General features: G+C 37.9%; 1 protein-coding gene across 5 annotated transcripts in view; it reads left to right on the plus strand.

The window, feature by feature from the left end:
* The window catches only part of SEMA6A (semaphorin 6A), a 273,665-nt gene that overhangs the window by 91,184 nt on the left and 158,841 nt on the right, over nt 1-23,640 (plus strand). For all 5 annotated transcript variants that reach the window (XM_089684826.1, XM_089684822.1, XM_089684823.1 and 2 more), the window contains exons 2-3: nt 9,045-9,182; nt 16,878-16,995. In XM_089684826.1, coding sequence (XP_089540952.1) covers nt 9,083-9,182; nt 16,878-16,995 — 218 coding nt within the window. In that variant the 5' untranslated portion in view covers nt 9,045-9,082. The remainder of the gene's footprint in view (nt 1-9,044; nt 9,183-16,877; nt 16,996-23,640) is intronic.

A 23,640-nucleotide genomic window follows, 5' to 3' on the forward strand; every position in this document is an offset into this window, starting at 1 on the left:
CAAAATCAGACTCCCTTCTGCATAGAAACCAATCAGCTTCCAGGTTTCATTGCCAAAGCTTCATTGAACAAGCTGAGGTTAGAAGCTGATTGGTTTCTATGCAGAAGGGAGTCTGATTTTGGACTCTTCATCTTTAGTAAATAAACCCCTTTATGTCCTTACCCACCCCCTCAATTAAAAGATGCTGATGGAAAATATATGTAATACATTAAACACTGAAATGGAATCCTTGGAATTTTTACTGACTTTTTTACTGACCGCACTCTGTAATATTTAAAAAAAAACAAAAAAAAACTTTTCCATGTTAACTCATAGTTAAAGGTGATGTCATTAAAATCTATTTTTTTTTTCTTTTTTACTTTCAAAGGTAGAGTGCCTTTTAAGATTCCCTGTTTGGCACAATATTGTATGTTTCCAATGTTGTTTTTTTTTTTTGTACAGTAGAGGGAAGACCTTTACAGAATGAGTAGTGAAATATACAATAATGTATGTTCTCTAGCTATAAAAGGTGTAATTATATTTCAGAGATGACGGATATGTTTGCTGATGATCACTACACATTCTGTTTATCAAATTATTGCTTAGCAACTTATATGATTTGGCATTTATGCATAACCAAGCGTAGGCTTTAGAGATAATGAAAAAGGTAATAAACTGGAAAGCAATTCTAATTGTGCCAGCCCCTGTTCTGGTACATATTTATATTCATACTGGTAATGTTGAGGGGTTACTGAAAAGCTGCATGAGTCATTCAATTTTTCTTTCAATGAATTGTTACTGCCCCCAGTTCTGCAATAAGAAAGTATACTATGAATTGAGGGGCATTTTCACATTTCATGTATGTTCAAATAAATCATTACATGTCTTGAAAATGACCTTGGTGTCTTGGTCTGTATTGACATGTACTTGGACTGCATTGACATGACCATGTGTAGACTTATGATGACCCTGCCGCTCACACTGAGGACATGCTAATCTTTTTTTTTTTACCGGTAGGAAAAACATTTAGGCACCTAAGATTACCACAGTATATGCTTAGGGCCCCATATAGTTCAGCAGGCCCTGTAGGTTGCAACAGTGGTAATGCCAGCAGTATGGTATGGGAGACAAAATGAATGCATGTCTTGTGCGTTTGGAGAATGGGGGAAACATTGGCAACATTTTTCTTGCCTTTTCCTGATGAGAAACATTCTAGATAATTGGAGAAAAAAAACAAGAATCAAAGGGGATGTGGGTAGACATTGGCTTGCATGGAGAGATTGTAACATTACTATATTGGGAGCAATGATGTTGAAACACATCATTATTATGAGAATTCAGATTCACATGCCTTAGCCGTATCATTGTTCTTGGTAAATGTTCAAACCATTACTTGTATAATGAATTCACATGATTGTCAGGTTATCTAAATTATTTTTTATTGTTCTTTCTAAAAGTGTGAAAATGGTCACATTTAAAAATGCAGTGTTTGTCATCTACATACATAATGGATGTTGCAACCTAACACCAGTCTTTTATATTTTGATATTTAAGCCTGGTACTTTGTCACTGATAAAAATAAGCAGGTTTTGTTTTTTTTGGGTGTGCCTTGGGATTTCCCCCCCAACTTCACATCCTCCTGTTTTGAAATTTTGTCTCTTAAAACATGAGAAGGGCAGAGTAACGAATGCTTTTTTAAAATAAAGTCGCTTTTTCATCTCTATTCCTGCTATGGATGGAGAATAGAGTGTGCGTGCGTGGAAAATGTGGACAATATTTGGCTTGCCTTTTAAATATTCCTGGTGGATAACATTCTAAATTATGGGGCCGCAAAAGAGAATCTTGTAGTACAGACATTGGTATGTGTGTAAATATTGTAGAGTTACTATATTGGAACCGATGGCACTGAAATGCATATATGAATTATCCTTTGGGAAAAGTTAGTCCTAGATCGTTTTATCTGTATATTGAAAATACAGGATGATCAGGTAGCCAAATGATATCACCAGATGGGGTTCACATGCTTGCTTGTTTTTGAATATCATGTGGATGGGCCAGACACCCAATACCACCAGCCTTATGGGGGGGGGGGGGGCGCGCGCTGGTTTGCCAATGGGTTTACCAGAGATTTGACCAACAGCAGATGTGCCTTGCATAGTACATAGTTCCATGTAAATCATATTTGGACCAAATCATTTGCTTGAAGGATTTGAAATTCAAAAGCACTCCTGTGAACTACTGTCTTAAAAAGCATTCCTATTCTGTTAATTGTTTTTCTGCTTTCTGGTGTTGTATGTGGCCTTGTCTCCATCTCTGAAAATAGGGATCTTGATGTGCTTTTCTGATTTTTGTTTGTGGTCTTACGGCCATCGTTAAATATGGGGATCTTGATCACCATAAGTTAAACCTATCAGATATTTTGTAACATTTTTATTGAGAACAGTCTTTGCAAACTCTGATTTATTTAAGTTTGTTAATAGATAGGCATCTCGTTGAACAAATGTAATAACAGCAGAGCGTTTATGAAAATGTAGATAAGAATCTCATTGTAGTTTTAGAAACCATCTATCTGCAATGCCACCTGCCTGTTTTTATATATAGAAATACATCAGTGTATCAGTTGTATTACAGTAATTTTCTTTTTCTTGCACAACAAACAAATTATTTACTCCCCAAGCAATGTCTTGCAGTGTATAAAGAGATCTTGATTTATAGCTGAAGTTCTTGATGTCAGAAATGAAATAGCATGTCCCATTAGATACAAAGACTGCAGGAAATACATTTGTAGAGTTACTTAACATCGGTTTTCCAATAACCAATTAAAGTAGAAAGTAATAGTGTATGTAAATAGAAAGGACTTGATGTAGGAATGTCATGTGACCCAGCCGCTAGTCAACAAGATTTGTCCACCTAGATACAACAGTCAACTAAAGGACCAGAACTGTGAAACTGTTTTAGAAAAATATGACATTTAAGGTTGTTATACAGCGTGTTTAATAAAGTTGGAATATACCTAGCCAAATTATTGTTTCTCAAGCTGAAATGTGGTCGCTACAGTCACTGTCTGTTAAGGCAGTTGTTCATCTAGGAGCCCAAATTCAACTGTTCATATGTCCCTGTCCCAGTTGAATTTATGAAGTAATCTAAAAATACTTGTAGGCATTAGATGATTGTAAAACCCATCTACTGGGTAACCTTGAATGAAACACATTTATCTTGAGTGACCTTTGTTGAAGACAACCAACTGCATCTGTGTTTTTCAGATGAAAAACAACCTTTTAGAACAGCATTGCCAGTGTTTCCAGGTCCCATAAATATTCTGAAACTACCCATACACATGAGCTCATTACACTCCAGCTGACTGTTCTTGGGGGGATTATCTGGATAAGGTGCAAGACCTTGTCCAAACACTGCCTCTTTAGATGTCTGGTCATGTTCCCAACTCTACTTTTTTCTTATAAATCAGTTTGATTACGTTACATGTCTCGGTGATCAGCAACAACTGTTCCATATATTATAACAGTAAAGAGTCACGCTGTCAGAATACAGTGTCTTGGTTGGGGAGATCCTCCCTCTGCCTCACTAGTGTAGATAGAGGATTCGGGTCTTTTAAGTTGTTGGTTTTTTTTGTTTTTTTCCTTCGTTCAACCCGCTGTTTGAATGAAAAAAGAAAGATCCACCTATGGCCAGCTTTATTTATTATTATTTATTAAGAGAAAATTCCATTGCAAGCAGAACAGCCTGTTTTCCTTTAGCAAATTAACTCCTTTTAAATCAGAACCCCATGCAAAAACATCTTTACATGTCCTTGTTGCTGATTTCCTACCTTCACTGAATTTGTCATCCATCTTCTGCTTCACTCAGTAATTACTCTGAAATAGCCTATTCATTTTCAGATCAAACCATTAATTCTTATTGGTTTCCTGTTTGTAAGATCAGTGGCTGCTGTGCCTATTACCCCACCCGCTGGTCTTGGCACATCCCTTCTGTAGTTCTTTCTCCAGGAAGCAGTGATGTAATTCAGCCTCACTTGCAGTGGTGGGTGGACCGAGACTCTCAGACATGTTCAACATGTACTGGCCAAGTGTACACACCCACATTCACTACAATTCTCTGTGGCTGGTGGGAACTGTAGTTTCCTTTTACTGCAGATAGAGAATATATGATGTAATGCCTGCTTTTACACCTCATCCTTGGCAGAGCAGATGCTGATATATATATATATATATTATGTATGTGTGTGTGTGTGTGTGTGTGTGTGTGTGTATGTATGTATGTATGTATATATATATGTGTGTGTGTGTGTGTGTGTGTGTGTGTGTGTGTGTGTGTGTGTATATAATTTTTTTTTTTTTTTTTTTTTTAACGAACGTTTTTATTTTGTTTTTTTGTCAAACTGACTACAAAATGGCAGTACAACATCAAGTAAGATATGCAACAGGAACAAGGTACATCTGTAATGTATATTTCAAATGGTACATCCATGCAAATTAAAAAAAAAGGAAAGAGAAAAAAGAAATTTAAGTACATGAGCAATATAGGTAGAAAGGTAGGCAGAGCTATATATCTACCAAGAAAATGACTCCATCAACCAAAATATGAGTGGACCTTAGTCAGATAGTAAATGCCTATGCGTTCTCCAAATTTCCCATTTTCTGTCAAATAAGTGCATCTTATCCAATAAGGTGTAATGAATTCTCTCCATGAGTATCACTGCATCAACTCTATGCAGAACTGTGGCTATTGGTACCGTGAGGGATTTCCAATATAGGGCTATAGCCCATAGGGCGGATATACAGATGGTATGCATTAGCCTCATAATCTCAGTCCGAACTCCCGGGATATGGGCTCCTAGTAGGCAAGACTGTGATGCTGTTATCTTTTGAATTACAGAGATGAGGCCATGAAAATGCATTTAGACTTTTCTCATAAATGGTAAAGGTTTTCAAAACCTTATTAACTTTTTAGTGTTTTGTGTAGGTGGGTGTGCTAATGGGTGCATTTTATGCCTATCCCGGAGTTCTTATTCAAGTTTATGACTAGATTAGGATGTAACCATGGTTTGTTTTGCAACTGTTAAGGACATTGTTAGACATGTTTTCTTTTCTCCACTTTGTCATGAAAGGCTGGGCTATGTTAGCCCAATTTTAACTAGGGAGGGGATTTTTCACTGCAATTTCTGCTAGCAAGAGGACTGCTCTGGAACCTTTTTTTTGCTATTCAGTTATTGTGGAGGGAAAAAATTAGCTCAAATGATGAACATATTTTATTGGAATCAGATCATCAAACATTTCTGAAAATCCTACAGATTTATAGTTAGATGTCTTGTCACCACTGTGTGTATCCAGATGACAAATTGGCCAAGTCAGAAAGCGACATTTCTGTGGCTTCTGGTGCTTGGTAATTGCAATGCTTACAGGCAAATGTTAAGGGTGTCCAGACACAACCTAATTTTTGCATACAATGTGAACATTTTTGTGTTTCCTTTAATGTACAGGTTAACTCCGAGTTCTAGCAGGCAGGTGATCATTTGATATGTTAACTTGATGCAGTGATTTTCCAGTGAATTGAAAAATATTGTGTTTCTTTGTCTCTGTAGAAAAGGGAAGGGCCCTTAAATTGTGCATGCATCACATTTTAATAGTCCTAGTCCTTGCTAAGAAACTAATGTGTGGCTAGCCTAAGAGGAAATTCTTGTAGTCGCTGTCCCTGAACATTAAATCCCAAAATCCTAAGGGGTAACAAGATGATAAAGCCAATGTAAGATTCATTTTTTTCTAAGCCTCAGCTCAAACAATAACATAAGCAGATGTATGCAGCTTAGGTGATAGAACGTGAAAGATCTCTGTGTGCTGCTTTCAATGTCTGTCTGTTCCACAATATGTGTGTTCTAAACTTGTTGACAGCATTAAATGTTGACATACAGAAGGAAGCAAAACCCTCAGGGAAAGACTATATTGGCTGCTTAGCCTAATGCGGCATATAAATAGAGAAACTACATTAAACAATTCACTTATTGCAAACAGGAATCTAGAATAATAACTTATTCCGCTTGCCTGCCTTTCTTCTTGTTGTAAACGGGTGTACAGTAAACCATTGGAATAATATTAAATATTTGATTTAGATGTATGGAAATTCACATTTAATTACATCGCTCCTTTTTCGAAGCCCTTCACGCCATGAAATAATGTGTCTAATAAAGCCTGCTTCCTTGGCAATAACAGTATTAACTGATAAGACATCAAAAGCTAGAATAATCCTGTGTAGTACAAAATAACACATGGCTTCATGCCATAATCTCAATAAGTACAATAAAATCGTACCTATCATACTATCATTTGCGCCTGAACTTGTCTGTTTATTTCAAATGTACAATTTCCTCCAATATTACTCTGAAGTATGAAGATTACACAGTATTTGATGAAGATGGATAAAGGATGGTTTTGTGTCAAAACTGTGGATTAAAAATAGTGGTAGAATCACATTTTGGGTTTTTTAATGTATTCGTAAAGGTACCCATCCATCATCATCAATAGTTGCTTGCTCTTGGGATCTGATGATTTTTATTACAGGCATTGGGACAACACATTTGTACAGAAAGTGTTTTAGAAACAGTCAGCCAATTTTTCTAAATAGTCTCTAATGTATTAATAGACTTAAACTTTGCACAATGGTTCGCAGTAAATGTTCCGGTTACAGGACTGTATGCTCGTTTGGGGTCTATTCATACTGCGTTGCAGTGACAGGCACCAGTGCACTTTACATGCATTAGTACCACCCATTTTTGAAGGGCATGCCGCATACCTTCCTGCGCTCCTTTTTAAAGGGTTATGCACAATTTTTGGTCTGTTTTTTTTTTTTTTTTTTTTTTTTTTTTTTTTTTTAACTGAGCATGTTAAGCACCTACACAACATGCATGCATTTAATTTCTTGTGAACTGGAGATAAAAAAAATACATTTTCAATGAATGGCTCGCTCTCTAGCAATAAAAATCTACCTGGTCTTGTCTAAAGTAACACCATAAGGCTCCATGCACACTGGGAGTTTTAATAACGCTGGTAACATTAGCTGTGTAAAGTCACGTTAAAAACATGAGGTTTTTCAGCTTTTTTTTAGCATTTTTGTATTGGTGTTTAGTGGCGTCTTTGCCTTTTTTTTTTTTTTTTTTTTTTTTTTATTTTATTTTGCATTTTTACCGTTTTTTAGAGGGTTTTTTTTTTTTGTCAAAAAAAATCCAAAAACACTGGTTTGCCACAATTTACCACAGTTTACAGCATTTTGCCTCATTTTCAGTGTTAGAGCGTTTTTACAGCTAGAAAACTCTACAACCCCATTAGTTCAGAGGTTTTTTTTTTTTTCAGCCTAAAAACATTGATTATAGTCTATGTTCTGGCTGTAGAAAAAAATGTCAAAAGCCAAAAACAGCAGCTGTAAAAACGTCCAGTGTGCATGAGGACTTAATACAAGGATTTTAGTTGAAGTGTGTTTTTTATGTTTGTGGTTTTTAAGTGTTTGATCAGGTTAACTGCCCAGAACCTTCCAGCAATAGCACAGCACAAATATACACTCTATAGTTAGAGTTCTAAAACTCACGCACCATATTGCCTGTTTGGTAGCTCATATGCAGAACAATCTGAAAAAGGTCAGGCAGGCACATTTATGACATATTAACTGTAAATGGCATCTTGGAGGTTTATTAACACGCGGCACAGTGTTTTGCACACCAAATGCTAAGTGAGTCACAGCAGGCTCATCCATGGCTTTATTCTAGGAGATAATCTGACTGGAAGCATCACATACAACTGATTGAGAATAAAAGCATTAATCCTTTGAAGTTCTCTGTACTTTATTATACTCATGCATGCATATTGGCAGCAGTTTCTTAAAGGTTAATTCCATCCAATGCCAAAATGTCATTCAGACCAGGATTTAGTCAAATATTCTCCGCTTTGCATACGATTCAGCAAGTCTTCAGACGTATTTTTTGGTTTTGCCCTCATACCTACTTGGGTGATTACATTTCTGTGGAATTTGTAGCCAGAAAATAAGTGTTTGCTGTTATAGGCTTGACAGTCAACCTACGTGTTGCTCTACAGCCCACGTTCATGGGGGAGCATTCATCTTAACGTAGAGGGAAACCCAATCACAAAAGTGTCTTATAAACATATTGATGTAATTTTAAAAGTCAGTTTTAAGTGATTTTGAATTGGCAGCTCATAATAAAAAAAAAAAAAACTAAATCTTGATGATCCTGCCAAGGTCCTAGGCATGTCCTTTTTGTTTGGTGGCAACATTCTATCCCTGTCTCCCAATTGCTCTCCTGCATTTTCTCTTTTCACACAGCCTGCTGATGGAGGCTACAAGTTAATGCAGCAAAGGATGGAAAAAAATGATGGTTTACATTTAATTTAATGAAGCATGTAGCTGCTTAAGAAACCTCAAAAGGGTCTTCAAAAACTAATGAAACATGCCTCCAATTTTAAGATGCCTCCATCAGCTCTTCTTCTAGAGTAAATGAGCATGCAGTAAAAGAAGGTCATGATATGACACATACTTTTTCCACATGGGCATGGGTGAGCTTTAAATCCGCTACGTTGTGTCCAAATTTAAAATGTTGCTAAGTACGATTATGCGCTCTGTAGTTTTTTTTTTTTTGTGGCGCTTTTTCTGAAAATTTAGCCTAGTTTGTTTTTCAGAATTTATTCATCAGAAGGATGACATTTGAGGCCATTCTTTGACACTCTTTATGTAGTAGAATTTTTGTTTTATTTTGTCTTACTCTTAGTATGCTTATTGAATATTCACGCTATACATACTTCCTGAGGCAGTCGGCATTTGAAAGAGAATAAGAAATGAGTACTTTTTGTATCTGTATATAAAATAAAAGTGCATTTATAATTTATCTGCCCCTATTTTCTGTACACAATTTTGTAATTCTGTGCGTCTTCCACCTACATATTTCACCAAATTAACATTAATTATGTTTGATGTGTGATGTCTTATTCACTTGCTTTCTTTGAAAGTTTAATGAGAACTTATCATTTTTTTTTTTTTTTTTTTTTCAGGGTGAAGTGAAAGGTAAAGTTTTCAAGTTAAAACTACTATGAGGTCAGAAGCTTTGCTGCTATATTTCACAATACTGCAATTTGCTGGGGCTGGATTCCCAGAAGATTCTGAGCCAATCAGTATTTCGCATGGCAACTGTAAGTAAAACAATGTATTGAACACAAATCATTAAAGCAAATGTCTTTTATGGTTGCAATCAGGCAATAAGGATACTAGTAGTTTTACAGAGGCATCATTTTCTGAGCCAGGAGTCTGCTCTGAATGTTAAAGGTGAACCCCGGGTAGATTTAAAAGATGCAAATTAGTGCATCCCTCTATTCCTTAATATAGCATTTAAATTTTTTATTTTTTTTTTAATGAGAGCAGTGTAAGCACCTAAATATGATATGTATGTCAGTCCCTCACACTCCCTGTAGAGCAGGGTTGTCAAACTCCATTTAATCACGGGCTGCATCAGGATTAGGTTGCCTTCAAAGGGCCAGTTGTATGTATGGAGTGCAGGACTTTAGGGGTACGCTACATACAGAGTTCAGGAGTGTGCTGTGTACAGAGTGCAGGGCCTAGGGGTGTGCTATGCACAGAGTGCAGGGTTCAGCTTTCTTTCAAGGGCTGTCCATGTCTATTTTCCTTTTTTCCTTCCCAGCCACTATGTGTTAGGACCACATAAAATGGCTTGGCGGGCCAGATTCGGCCCCCGGGCCTTGTGTTTGACACATGTGCTGTAGTGCAAAGAGAGAAGCAGCTGTGCTGTAGAATTCATGTGTTAACAAAAAGCATTTAACAGAAGGAGAGAGCAGATAGATGAGATTATCTGTGCGTTGCTGCTTTGTTCACTGTCCAGTCACAAGTGGAAGATCAAGGCCTGATTATTACAGCTCTCCTTCCCTGCCAGACAGGGCTGCGTAAATCATAGAACAGGATGGGCAGAAATATTTTGCCTGGTAAAATGACTCCCTTGTATTTATTTAATCTGTGTTTTTTTATTTTTTTGCTTGATGTTCACCTTTAAACTAACCATGGTGGGTTGGGGCTTGTAAAAGGGATGCCATTCCTTCATGGAAATGAAGCTTAACATTCCTCATCTATGTTCTATGGACAGGGTGGACACAATGTGTTCTAGTTTCCTACAGACTAGGTGGTAAGAATTGTTATACTTCGGAAGTAGCAATAAATATAACCACCAAGGCTGCAGGATTGTACGTTCTGCTCCACCGACTTTGGCATTCTGTGATGTTATCACAAGTGTCAGGAACTTTTACACATCTGCTACAGATGTCCTTCACTAAATATGATAGTGGGAGCAGTAGAAGCTTCCATGTTGTTTTGTTGGCTGACACGTGTGGTTAGGCATAGGGCCCATACTGATGTTTTGCCTACAATCCCATTACAATGCTGCTCTGTTTAGTACTTCTTCCATAGCGTCAACTGTCCTTCATTTGGAGGGACTGTCCCTCATTTGAGATGAAAATTATCTGTCCCTCGTACAGTCTGTTGTCCCCCTTTTGGTCTGAAGTGTACATCACTATACTGTTTTACTGTCAAAAGTGTTATGCTCCACTTTTATCCAAACCTTTTATCCAACCTCCTATATTACTTCATTTGTTATTTTGAAAAGCCAAAATAAAAAGACAATAGAGGTTAAAAAAAGCAATTGTGTGCTTCAGCTAATTATTTCCTGCATATTAGATCTTTGTGGTTTGTATAACTGGGGCCACTGTAGGAACGTGTTCTTTACCTACATACTGGGTTTCCATTTATTAAAACTAGAAAGTGCTGGTCCAGCACTGCTTGGAAACCAATGGGCTTCCAGATTTTATGTCCAAGACTAATTGGACAAGCTGAGTTAGAAGCTGATTGGCTACAATGCATAGCTGCACCTGATTTTTACACCATCCAGTTTTAGTAAATCAACCCCGTAGTGTCCTTTACCATTCCAGGAAGTTGGGAGGCATAATTACTCTGTCCTATATTAAATATTATTGTAGTGTTAAATAGACCGCTCTGAATCCTATAAAGCTGCACATACATGTTATTTTATTAGAGTTCCCCTTCCTAGTAATTCCTACACTGCCAGTGACTTGTACTAGCACCATCCTTTATCTGCTTTGCTAAAATGAATAATAAAGCTCTGTAACTCTGTGTGTGAGATAATGTAGCCCTAACTATAAATTACGTGCTTCTCTGTTCTAACCCGACTAGTGTGAGCAAATGGAATTTCTTTACTTTGCCAATAGAGAGAAGTCTCCCTTTAAAGTATTCTCTGCAGCATTCCTTAACCAGTTGCCCTCCGCCCTATAGCAGAAGGGGTGTGTGTGTGTGTGTGTTGCATTTCCAGGTAAGGGGTGCATGCACGCACCCTACCCGTGCTGCTTTTGGCTGCTGGGGATGTCAATCAGCAGGTCCTGGCCAGTGATTCCCAGCTGGGACTCGGTGATTGGTGACAGGGCTGAGAGGGGAGAGATCTGTGTGTAAACACATCTCTCTCCTGTCAGCATGGACATGCTGCTTTGTGCATCTCTGCACAACAGAAAGATACAAAGCAGCATGTCTCCCAAGTAAAACAGCACACAGTTAACCCTTTGATCGCCCCAGATGTTAACCCCTTCCTGCCCAGTGTCAATAGTACAGTGTCAGTGCTTTTTATTAGCACGGATCTCTGTACTAGTGTCGCTGGGGATGTCAGTGGCCATTCGGTCCCACCCAGTGTCAAAATGCCCGCCACAGTCCCGCTATAAGTTGCGATCGGCGCCATAACTAGTATTAAAAAATAAAAGTTCTAGTGTCTATATACCTCCATTTGTGGACTCTGTAACTTTTACGTAAACCAATTAATATACACTTATTGGGATTTTGTTTTAGCAAACACATGTACCAGAATACATTTTGGCCTAAATTTATGAAGAAATTTTATTTTTTACATTTTTTTTTTATTGGATATGTTTTATAGCAAAATGTCAAAAATATTTTTCAGAGTTGTCAGTCGTTTTTTGTTAATAGTGCAAAAAATAAAAACCACAGAAGTGATGAAATGCCACCGAAAGAAAGCTTTATTTGTGTGGGAAAAAATTACATACATTTTATTTATGTACAGCATTGCATGACCACGCAAATGTCAGTTACAGTAATGCAGCACCGCAAAAAATGGCCTGGTCAGGAGGGGGGGGGGGGGGGGTAAATCTTCTGGAGGGCAAGTGATTAAGTACAGTTTGTAGACGTTAGATTTTCAATTCCTAATCTCAATACATTGCGCACGTTTGGCAGCTTTTCTCTGTCTTGATAGAACTTTCAGTTTCAAAAAAGTGAAGCAACAAAATCCCTTGATGGATTTAAAACTTTAATTGTAAGGAAAGTATTTTTAAGTTGCACACTCTAAAGTTCTTTTGTCTGTACAGGGGATAATCTCTTGGCGTATCTACTGCTAATCTCTTCTACTAACCTTCTTAAAAGGTATAGGTTCTTAAGTACATGACCAGTCAGTCCCTTACTTCCCAGCCCGATCTACAGGCAGAATAGACGATACTGAAAAGTGCTCTTTCCTGTAGCTTATCCTGGCTTTGCGCAGAGTGGCCTTCATGCCATTATTAAAGTCTAGGCACTTGAATGCCAGGTGCTGGCGTGTTGACTAGGTTTAACTTTCTAAAATACCACCTGTTAAACAATGAACCAAAGTGGCCTGACTATACAGCAGCAGCTAATTGGTTCAGCAAGAGAAAGCTCACAGCTCCAAAGCCACAGAGATCGCCGTCTATTAAGAAAACCTGCTTTCTCGCCAGTGTTAAGCTGTAATTGTGATATTAATAATCGCAAATTCAATTACATGTATTAAAATGATAGAGGCAGGGAAAATTAACAGACACATACCACATGCTTATGAAATTATAGAGGTAAAATTAAAAATGCACAAATCCAGACTCCTTCTCAATAACCTATTCAATTAAAGTTAATTTTAACATGCAAACTGCTCTTTTATATCGTACATTTTGTATTCATATGTATTTCCTTGCTTATGAAGTGAGCCTGTTCCCAGCAGTATTTAAGACACTCTTTTAAACACAAAGTATGTTATGTAGTTTCCTCCAGGAGATTGGTTATAAAATCACATAAAAATAACACTTTAATGTTTCAGAGAAAATACCTTTTTGTCGCTATGGATTTCAAATATATTGCTCCTCCTTTTTTAATATTTATAGATAGTTATGTAATTGAAACGTGTTTTGCGAATATATTTCGCATATTATTTAATTACCCTTTTAGTGGGCTTTATATGTCATTGGCCAGCTTCATATAAAACTGGTATATCTGATGTGTTAGGGTACCATTGGGAATTCATGTGCATAGTTTGTATACCTCTGTTTCTCCTAATAAGTCCGCAATGAAGATGTCACATTCCACTGTGGAACTACCCAATTTAACATAAAAGAGGAACATTGCATCATCATCGGGTTTTGTATTGTCCGCCCCACTTGGGTGTAGCTGGGTATTGATTTGGGGTATTTCAACAGAGAGTATTTCAGGATATTAGAAGCCAGCACTTCAATGAATATCGCAGTTCCATAAAACTGAAATGGAGTTAATTTTTAAAGGAAACCTGTACTGAGAAGATTGAGGCTGCCGTTTCTTCTTCAGAAAATGCTGGTTTTAGGGTTATTGTGCTGAACAAGCAGCTATAAGGCTCCATTCACATCTGAGCGTGGCATTTTACCTCAGCTTTTGCGCGTTTTCATACGTTTTTGAAGTTTGGCATTTTTTTATTCGCTAATAGAGAAAAATATTATCTGTTGCAGCATTTGTTGCTAGATTTTTCTGTTTTTTTTTTTTTTCCCATCAGCTTTTAGTTTTTATTATTATTATTCATTATTATTTAGTTTTTTGTTAGGGTAATGGGTTAGAGTTAAGGTTAGGTTAGGGTCAGTATTACAAAGTGTATAGTCCATAGGGCGCTCCTGCTCGAACCAGATATCTGTAGCCACTAGGGTGGTGCTAGAATTAATCTCAAGGATAGTGAGGCCTAACAGACACTGAGGCAGCTCTTCATAGAGTTGGAGACAAAGCTCTAGTGCAAAAAGACATGGAAAGAAGGCACCTCCTTAGTGTAGTATTGGCAGTTTATTAACATACAAAGATAAAACGCCACTTGCAGGAAGTCAAAACATGACACTCATCATAGCAAATCGATGTTCCTGATGGTATGGGATTAAGGGCCGTCCAGCCATCCAGGGGCAGCGTGACCTGTGAAACACAGGGATGTCGGAACTAAGATGGCTACAGAACCTCAGGAGGAGTTGTGGAACGCATACGTTGGAACTGACTTAAGGTGGGGGATGGTAACACGTTTCAGACCATGCATTACTTTTGACGTAAGTAATAGATTTTTAGGACCGAGGAGCAACCTGCTTGTCCACCTGCCTTATCCCTCCTATTCTCCCACCCCCTTTGCTGATCTAAAGTTGCCGGTGAGTCTTCAGGGCTTAGGTCTGATGAAGGAGCCCTTTGCGCATGCTCTGAAACGCGTTACTGCCCCACCTTACGTCACCTCCAACGAATGCGTTCCTCGACTCCTCCCGAGGGTTCTACAGCCATCTTAGTTCCGACATCCCTGCGGTCCATGGGTCACGCTGCCGCTGGACGGCCTTTAAACCCATACCATCAGGAACACCGGTCGATTTACTATAATGAGTCTGTCATGTTTTGACTTCCTGTAAGTGGAATTTTATCTTTTATATGTTAAGAAACTGCCAATACTACACTTATAGGGTTCGAATTTTACTTATTTTCTTCTTACTTATTTATAGTATTTTATTTGTTTGTTTATTTGGTTAGGGTGATAATAATAGAATAAATAAATGTAAAATAAATACACAAAATCATAAATAAATACTTCTAATAATTACCCTATAACCATAACCCCCTAAAATGTAAAGTAATAAAATAATAAACCCAATAATTTATTAATAATATAATAATAATTATTTTTTTTAAGGTTAGGGGTTATTTATATATTTATCATGCTTTTTTTATATGTATATTGTTTTATTTAACATTTATTTATATATTACTATTTTCTATTCTTTTCTATGGGAATAAAAACGTGCCAAAAATTTGAAAAACTGTCCAACTTTTTTGAGCTTCAGGGGTAGGGGTTCTGCTTCAGGTGACTTGGAGTGGACATGTGAACCATCTCCAAAGAATTGTATAGATTTTTTTTTTTTTTTCCCCTGGGCGTTTTAGAGCTCGAGCTTCATTCTTAGGTGTGAATTCTTTGAGACGCAGGCCAGAAACATGTATGTAGAACAGATATTATGATTTCCCATGGACCATATCTGCATTGACTTTATCTGCAATGAAGCCAGAAAATAACCATGGTATCTATTATTCTTCATCTTATTATTATTTTTACAAGGAGGTCACCAATGGAAGTCACTATTTTTCTCTCTGTACATGTGTCCTTTAATTCAAAAAGAGGTAATTTGCTTGAAACCTTTCAATTTAGTAACACAGAATAGTTTCCCTCCTATCTTGCTTCTTCATCATTCATAATTGAAGAGGTCCACGATTTTAAACATGCACATTGAGGTTGGTGTAATGACTTATGAGAGCAATGTTAAAGTTAAGTTGGCTTGACTAAGGAGGCCCAAAGATATTACAGTAGATCCAAGCAATAGCTGAGTGCCTTTTTTAAAGTTGTCTATTGCCACTTGAAATCAACATATTTGTAATTTACATGATAGCGTTTAAAGACAATTCCCAGGTAGTGTTCGTCAGCATGTGTCACTGGAGACTTCAGACAGGCTTATAGCTTCCATGCTCGGGATTTAAGCTTTACAGCTGACATTCATTTGTCAATTTACATTTATCAGAAAAAACATACAGGGGTGCCTTTATTCTGTTTTTTAAGGGTGTCTGTAGACAGGCAAATATATCCCAGAGAATTGCAGGTAGTGAGAAATCTGTCAATTGCTGCCCTGGGATCCACCTCTTTTTCATTGACCAAGTGAAGTACTGCACTTTGACAAAAGGCAGGAATTAGCCAGGTCGCGCAGAGATTTTCCTATGGTAGGAAGCACTTCTTATCTCCTAGGGGTACTTTTTAATCACTGAATAATCACTCTGATGTCAGAAGTGGGAGGGATTGATCTATATATTGCCAGATTTATTGAATTAATCTGCCAAGAAGAGGTGTCAAGTGCTCTGAGAAGTGGAAACACATCATAAGCACTTTACAAAAAAAGCAGAATCAGTACGATCATTCACACACTTTGCCGAGCTGATTCTAATAGAAATGTAAATTATGTTTTGGATTTCTCCTTTTTGTTGAGTACTCCTGTATTGTTTAGAATTTCCTGTTTGTTTATGCATATTATTAAGTATTATATTACTTCTAAAAGAACATGTTCTGTTCAAGGGAATCCTTTGGGATACGCACATTTCTCATAACAGAAAATGTCAATACAAGCAATTTATCAAATGATCGGTTCAGATTTCTAACCATAAATCTTAAGTGATGCTTGAAGGAGTCAGGGGAGGAGGAGGGTCAGGAAAGATGATCCCTGAAACCCTTTTAAGCTTCTTAAAAATTTCCTGAAACCCATGGTGGGAAAAAAAAAATACTTGAAAGTAAAACCTTGTGAATCAGCTATTGTGTTCTCTAGTTTTCCATTTCTTGATTGTCTGCTATGTCACCTACTGGTTTTTAGTGCTCTAAAGGACATCAGATTAATGGACTGTTTATAGTGGTGTGCCTCATGTCACTGCCCCACTGTGTGAAAAAACATCCTGAGAAATGAATACCGTGAGGTCTCTTAAAGACTTTTTGTGTTTTTATTTTCTGACAGATACAAAGCAGTATCCGGTATTTGTGGGGCACAAACCAGGAAGAAACAACACACAGAGACACAAAATGGACATCCAGCAGATCATAATAATGAACCGGACGCTGTATATAGCTGCTAGGTACGTGACCTCTTTCTATCCTCAACTTTGCTAGTTTAATTGGGGAAATGTATTTGAAATGTGGCTTCTCTGTATTGTCAGGTTAGCCTTAAAATGATTACAGCTGGTCTCTACTTTCCAAAGCACATGTTGATTTACAAAAAAGATAAACCAAAACGGTTTAAAAATTATTACTGTTTCTTTTTATGATCAGTTGAACTGAATATATTAAATATAATGAATAAAATTCAGATCTTGAAAATAACATCATTAAAAGACCCTGCAGGGAGCCCCAGCACTGTCTGAAACGGCTCTAAATGTAAAACATTACAATTTACTCCACTATCAGGCTTTAAATGTAAAACATTACAATTTACTCCACTACCTGGCTTTTGTCAAAGCATTATTATTTATTCATAGTTCTGGAAAAGTTTTTACATGAAGGCATATGAACTTTATTTTGTAGCTTCTTTACATAAAATTACTGCTTGAACAATGCCAAGATTTTGCCTCCATGTTTAGCCATGTACTTGAGCTTGACTGCATATGACATGGATTTTTCTGCACACTTTGATGTCAAATAGTTGCAACTCAGGATTTTACCTGTGCAATATTAATTATTTATTTTACCTAAGCCCATGTTGTGTTGTATATGTAAATTGCGGTTACTATCAATGGTGCACATATTCTTGGGTGAAATGGTTCAGTACATTATTATTATTATTATTATTATTATTATTATACAGTATTTATAAAGTGCCAATAGTTCGCTCAGCGCTGTACATTACAAAGGGGGACAGAACATGTGACAGAACAATACCAATACAATGCAAAACATGAGGGTATTGAGGGCCCTGCTCTTTCGAGCTTACAATCTAGGCCAAATCATGGCCAAAACACCGACTCCCAACCATTTCCTAGGAAATACATGTGGCTCTTCGTTACCTAAGGTGTCCTGCATTATATGTTTCTTATGAGTTGTAAACAATCAAGGAATATCTTATTAATACTTGTGCGATTCTTATTAATGAAGTCACTGTGATCTGGCCTAAAACATTTCCAAGGTAGCAACAGTGCTCAAGTGCAGAAACTTTGTACACAATTACAAGTGTAGGGCTTCATAGATTCCTGTGTCCTCAATGTCTGCTCAAATCCAAAATAGTTTTTTTTTCCTCCAGGTGCTAAACCCCACCCTTTCCATTCAGCTGACAAATGGAAGGGTTTTAGTGGGCAGTAGAGGCTGTGAATTTGACAGGGGTAGGACTTTCTCTTTCGGAAGATAGCTCAATCTTGACAGAAACAGGGCCCCAGGGACAAAGGATCATTTTAATGGTAAACACAGGTACTTTCATACAGAACATATAGTTCCTGCACTGTAACAACATTGTTACAAACATTTTACGCCAGGTTGAGGTCCCTTCAACACAGGTTTCAACTTCGTATAACTAGCCACCGTTTAATTCAGTTTAACTGTGAAATGATAGAAGAAAATCTCTCCAGTTCTAAGAAAAAAAATATGACACTGCCTGCTAAACAACGTAAATGATTGAGAAGTTGTCAAATAGAAGTCAAAACCAGTGGGCTCACTGTGCTCTTGGCAAGGGTTTAATCTGCTCAAGAGTAAATTTTTCTGCTCCTAACGAATTTTAAACATTTTCAATCAATCAGTGAAGCTGCCTTCTAATGACTTGTTATTACAAGAAAGAAAAAGTATTATTCTCAACAGAAGCACTATTGTGTGTTGTAAGCCTGTTAGGAATCTGTTGATGAGCCCTTATAGACGCCCCCCCCCCCCCCCTCCGCAGCCTTTTTTTCCCTCCTAATAGTAATTGTGGTGAAATAGGAGACACTGAGACATGGCTTTGCATCCACTATGAGAGCACCTTTTATGGCATATCTTCTCTTTATTTTCCATCACAAGGTGCAGCTGAGCGATCAGCATAGAACATCTCCATCACTGTTGTCTGTACTGAAGTATCTCTCTCTTTTTAATTACTATGAGCTTTGGACCTTTGACTGGTGTGATATCCTTCTCATCATCGCATTGTACAATTTCATTTCTCTCCGCTCTTAGCACTACTGTACCAGTTAAAAGGGATAGGTAATTACCATTGCAGACAATAGAGGCAATAAGATTTGCCTGCTTCGTGTTAGCAGACTGGAATAAATGTGGGGATATAGGCTTGTTCTAATTACGGGCCTTTGAATGTAATTCATAGATGATTATTTACCAGCGGAAATGTTCACGTCAATCATGCGTATGCATTCATTTTTGTTTCTATGCAAAATGTACAATCTGCACTCAAGTGAGAGATAAAATAATAATGAAAAACAGAGTCCCTGATAATATGAAGCCTTTATGTTGCTTTTGAGATTAAAAAAAAAAACATTTTATAATTTATCTCACTAGCTTCCAAGCTGAACTCCAGACAGATAAAAACACCAATCATTATGAATGTATTCTTTTAAAAAAATCATGAATTGTATTTTTTTAATTGCAACTGTTGTAAATACTTAATTATATTGATATCAGCCTCCTATAATTGATTGCACAACATTACCAGTAGTGGTTGGGTCAGCACTAGGACACAACAGGATACTGCTGCTTGTACATGTGCCAGCAAGAGAAAAATGAGAGAAATAATGAGCAATGGATTAGTATCATCAATGCATTGCTCCTGATTCGTAGTCCATTCAGTATGCTTGGGTGCGCTTGATCCAATGATCTTTACCTGCCTTTGATTCTGCTGCAGTGGCAGTGATCTGACTGTTCTATCTGGCAGGGGTCACTGATTCACCCGAAAACTGGCACAGAATACTCGTGATTTGCCCATGGGTAGGCTGATTGTACTCAAGTCGATCCATCGATCAACTTGGGTACAACCAGCCTGTCAGATTTTTAGCATGTGTTTACTGCCCGTGGCTATAGCCGCCAGCCGTAAACTTTCTGTTCATACAATAGCACTGTAGGAGGCATGTTGATGACTGTGATGGGGGAATCTAGCGATTTTCTCTCTTTCCGCCTGTGGTGGAAGCAAAGAAAATTGTTTAAAATGGTTCAATACAGTCAGCCACTGCAGGGAAACTTCATAAGAATTGCTATGCAAATCATTCAGATCCATCAATATCTGCATTCAAATACTATTTACATGAAACTAGAAGGCAGGGGCTTTCTGCCATAGCAGTTTACACAGGCTAGGGACTTGGGGTAATGCATAGAAATGTGTTCATTATAATCATCTGGTGCAATTTCAGTATTACGATGAGCAAAGTTAGTGTCTGCATCCCTTTAGAGGTATTTAAACCATAGAGAATATCTCACCAAAACTTACAATTTAGGTATCCTCTGCAATAGAAATGTATCTAAGTGTAGACTTTTCGGAAAATTGGTGAGCCAGTCAAACAAGCAACAAATTACATTTTGGAGGCAATCTGTGCAGCAACATTGTACAGAATGCTTCTAGGTTGCCATATTGCATTGCATTTTACAGAAAATTACAGTGTCGCAGATTAAAATGGAAAGTGGAGTTACTCTTTTTTAATATAACATTTTTCATATTTCTCTTTTAAAAAAAATATAATTTTTCAGTGTAGCCAAATAAAAAATATGCACCAAGCCCCTATATAGTTCCTTAAGAACTAAGTTCTATTATGTGATGTCCTGTGTGTCAATTTAAACAGGAGCCCATTTTCGGTTCATGAGTAAATAGTGTAGAGAACAAATATCTGTATGTCACGAGGGATGTGTTGTACAAAGAAAGCATTAACACAGGAATTTTGCCCAACATATTGAACACCCACCTTGCCTGAAGGCCTGAATGGCTTCCCACTGTGCAGATCAACACATGTCAAGAGATTCACTCCCCTCAAGAATCCACAGAGTTGTTCATTCAGCAGCTGTTGTAGCACATATCCTGTAAACATACATTATATGAGTGACCATAGGTCATGAACAGCCAGTAGCTTTGAGCAAATAGTCTTCATCCACAAGACTATGCCATGGCAACAGAATCCTTGCCACGATGACCAAGCATCTATGAAGAACTATTTCAACTTGTAGTAATGCAGCAAAATGCCAAGCTGGTTTATTACATACAGTTTGTGGAACTTACTGTTTGAGCAATACAAAGTCTTTTTGTCTGTTATGGAAAGAAGTGTAGTTAGTAGAGCTGTAAGGATCCTTTGGAAAAGGAAGTTTCACACTGTGTTAACAAACAGAGGTGGCAAGTACAATTGTCCCATTTATTAAGTTCCATTGAGACAGGGCTGCCTATGTTATCCAATGTACTTGGCATTATGGGAGAAATCAAGCCAAGCAGAAAGATTTTTTTTCAGGTTTCCTTAGAGTGCCAATAGTAATGAGGATTCCTTGGCAATTATCGCTATCCAAGTGAAAAGGCCTCATATTGCCTCTTTATGAGGGACTTGTAAACTTTTTCACGCAAACACATTGTAACAGTGAATATCAAAACAGCAACTTAACAGCAAATTAACTTTGGTCAGACACAGTCCATGGGTTGCCCACTAATGTTCACGTGTAGCATTTAGCAAGGAAAGATCGGGTACGATTATTGAGTGTGTTCTGTTGGGTTGCGGCATTGCTTTGCAGCAGGACAAAGTGGGCACAGCAAATTAAGCTGAAAGCTAATGTTATTCTTCTAATGACCCAGACTGTGGTTTAGACATTAAAGTGAACTGCGTGATAAACTGCAGCATCCAGCTCCTAGGAGGCAAACAGAAGTTCTTTTCTTTTGCAAACCCAGAACACTCTATATTACAGCATTTGGCAGACAACAGAACCTAATTACAAAAGAATTTAGCCACAAGCGTTAAGTAGTTGTTGGAAGTTCTCAACTCATTCCTAGTTGCTCTTTCATGCAGTTTAATATGTAAATAGTTTACTAGTTGTGCCCCAGAAAGTGTTATTAACCCCTTTATTGTTGCTGTTTTACCCTTTTCATTATTTTTAGGACTATACAGTGAAACCATAAACATGCTTGCGCATGTATTTAGAGCGGAGTTCCAGTCAAACTGTAAAAAAATAAGTCAGTGGCTACAAAAGGTGTAGCTGCTGACTTTTAAAAAACAACCACTCACCTGTCCCCCAATCACGCAGTGTCCTCCCTGCAGCCCATTTCACCAGCTATCCTGTGTTCCCGACACCGGCATGTTCAGTGTGGGCACCCGGCTGTGACAGCTTGCGGCTTCACAGCCGGGTGTCCAATGCACATGCGCGCATATCGCTATGCTCCTGTAAATGGTCCAATAGAGGAGGAAGGGGGGGGGGGAGAGACAACTAGGTGTTCACAGCGTAAGTGGCAACAGGTACCTGTCAATTTTGGATACCCACCCCCACGCTTCCCAGAGGTGCCAATCCTTAACAGGGAGCGGGGGACCAGTCCTTAAAGCAGAACTTTCCCTTTTGGGTGGAGCTCTACTTTAAAATTGAAGGTGATAATCTTATTAGGGTTGGTAAATCTAAATTACAGACTATTGTATATAAAAGAGCTATTACTAGCATTTACAGGTGAATAAAAGTAATACCTTAAAAAACAAAAAAAAAAAATCTGAACCTTTACAATTACTTTAATAACAAACATGTCATACTTACCTGCTCTGTGCATTGCTTTTGCACAGAGCAGCCCTGATCCTTCTCTTCTCGGGTCCCTTGCCATCCCTCCTGGCTCCTCCCCCCTGGTGAGTGCCATCAGAGCAAGCTGCTTACTCTGGGGACACTTGTGCGTGCTTGCTCACGAGCCTCCTGTGTGTGCCTATAGGACACAGGGATGGCACTACCTTCAGTGTTAACCACATTAGTATGGTGTATAGAAGATACTGTAAATAAAACTATTGAGGCAATTGCTGGAAAAAGCATCCCAGGGAATATGTTTAATATCCGGGATGGACATCCTGAATTTTAGCCAGAGAAAGTTAAGAAAATGAAGATTAACTGATTGATTTTGTGGAAGGCTGTAATAGGGTTTTTTATGTAGACCGTGCTTTAACAAAAAAAAAATTCTGTTCTCCTTCCACATTATGGGTGTATGTAAATATGGGTTAACCTCTATTTTGTCTTGTACTTCCCTTATCCCCAGGGTAGAATAACAGACAAGTGTACATCAGGCCAGGTCACAGTAAAACTGCTCTAACATACTTGAAAGAAAAAGAACAAAAATTCTCATATACTTAAACTTTGGTACATTTTGCTGAGCACCAAAGTGTGATTAAAATGAAGAAGCCCTGGAAGCACTTAAACTGCTGCCAACATTCACTGTTCCGTTAACAGTCAGATCCGTGCAGTTCCGTATCGAGCTACTGCACTGACTTGCTGCAGCCCCAGTGTAATGTAGAAGGAGCCCATTCTACTAGATGGTAAATACAACTAGACAATGAACAAACACTTAGCAGTCATAAAAACAGAATTGATGCTTCTGCAGCAAAAGTGGGCCCGCTGTTCACATTTGAGTATGTGGAATTACATAAACAGAGACATGCACCAGTTACTCAATTCCTACATTTGCTTTTCATGTGAATAAATTACAGAGAAAAGCAAAAGCTTTTCGGACTATGAAAAAAGGCATGATTGCAGATGTCAGAACAGGTTTGAGAAATATGAAGACTTCAGAGTTGGCCTTAGAGGGTGGCCAGATGTGCAGGTAGGACCAG

This window comes from Staurois parvus, unplaced genomic scaffold (assembly GCF_062004578.1).
Source record: "Staurois parvus isolate SC_StPar_1 unplaced genomic scaffold, SC_StPar_1.0 ptg000358l, whole genome shotgun sequence".
NCBI classification, from domain to species: domain Eukaryota; kingdom Metazoa; phylum Chordata; class Amphibia; order Anura; family Ranidae; genus Staurois; species Staurois parvus.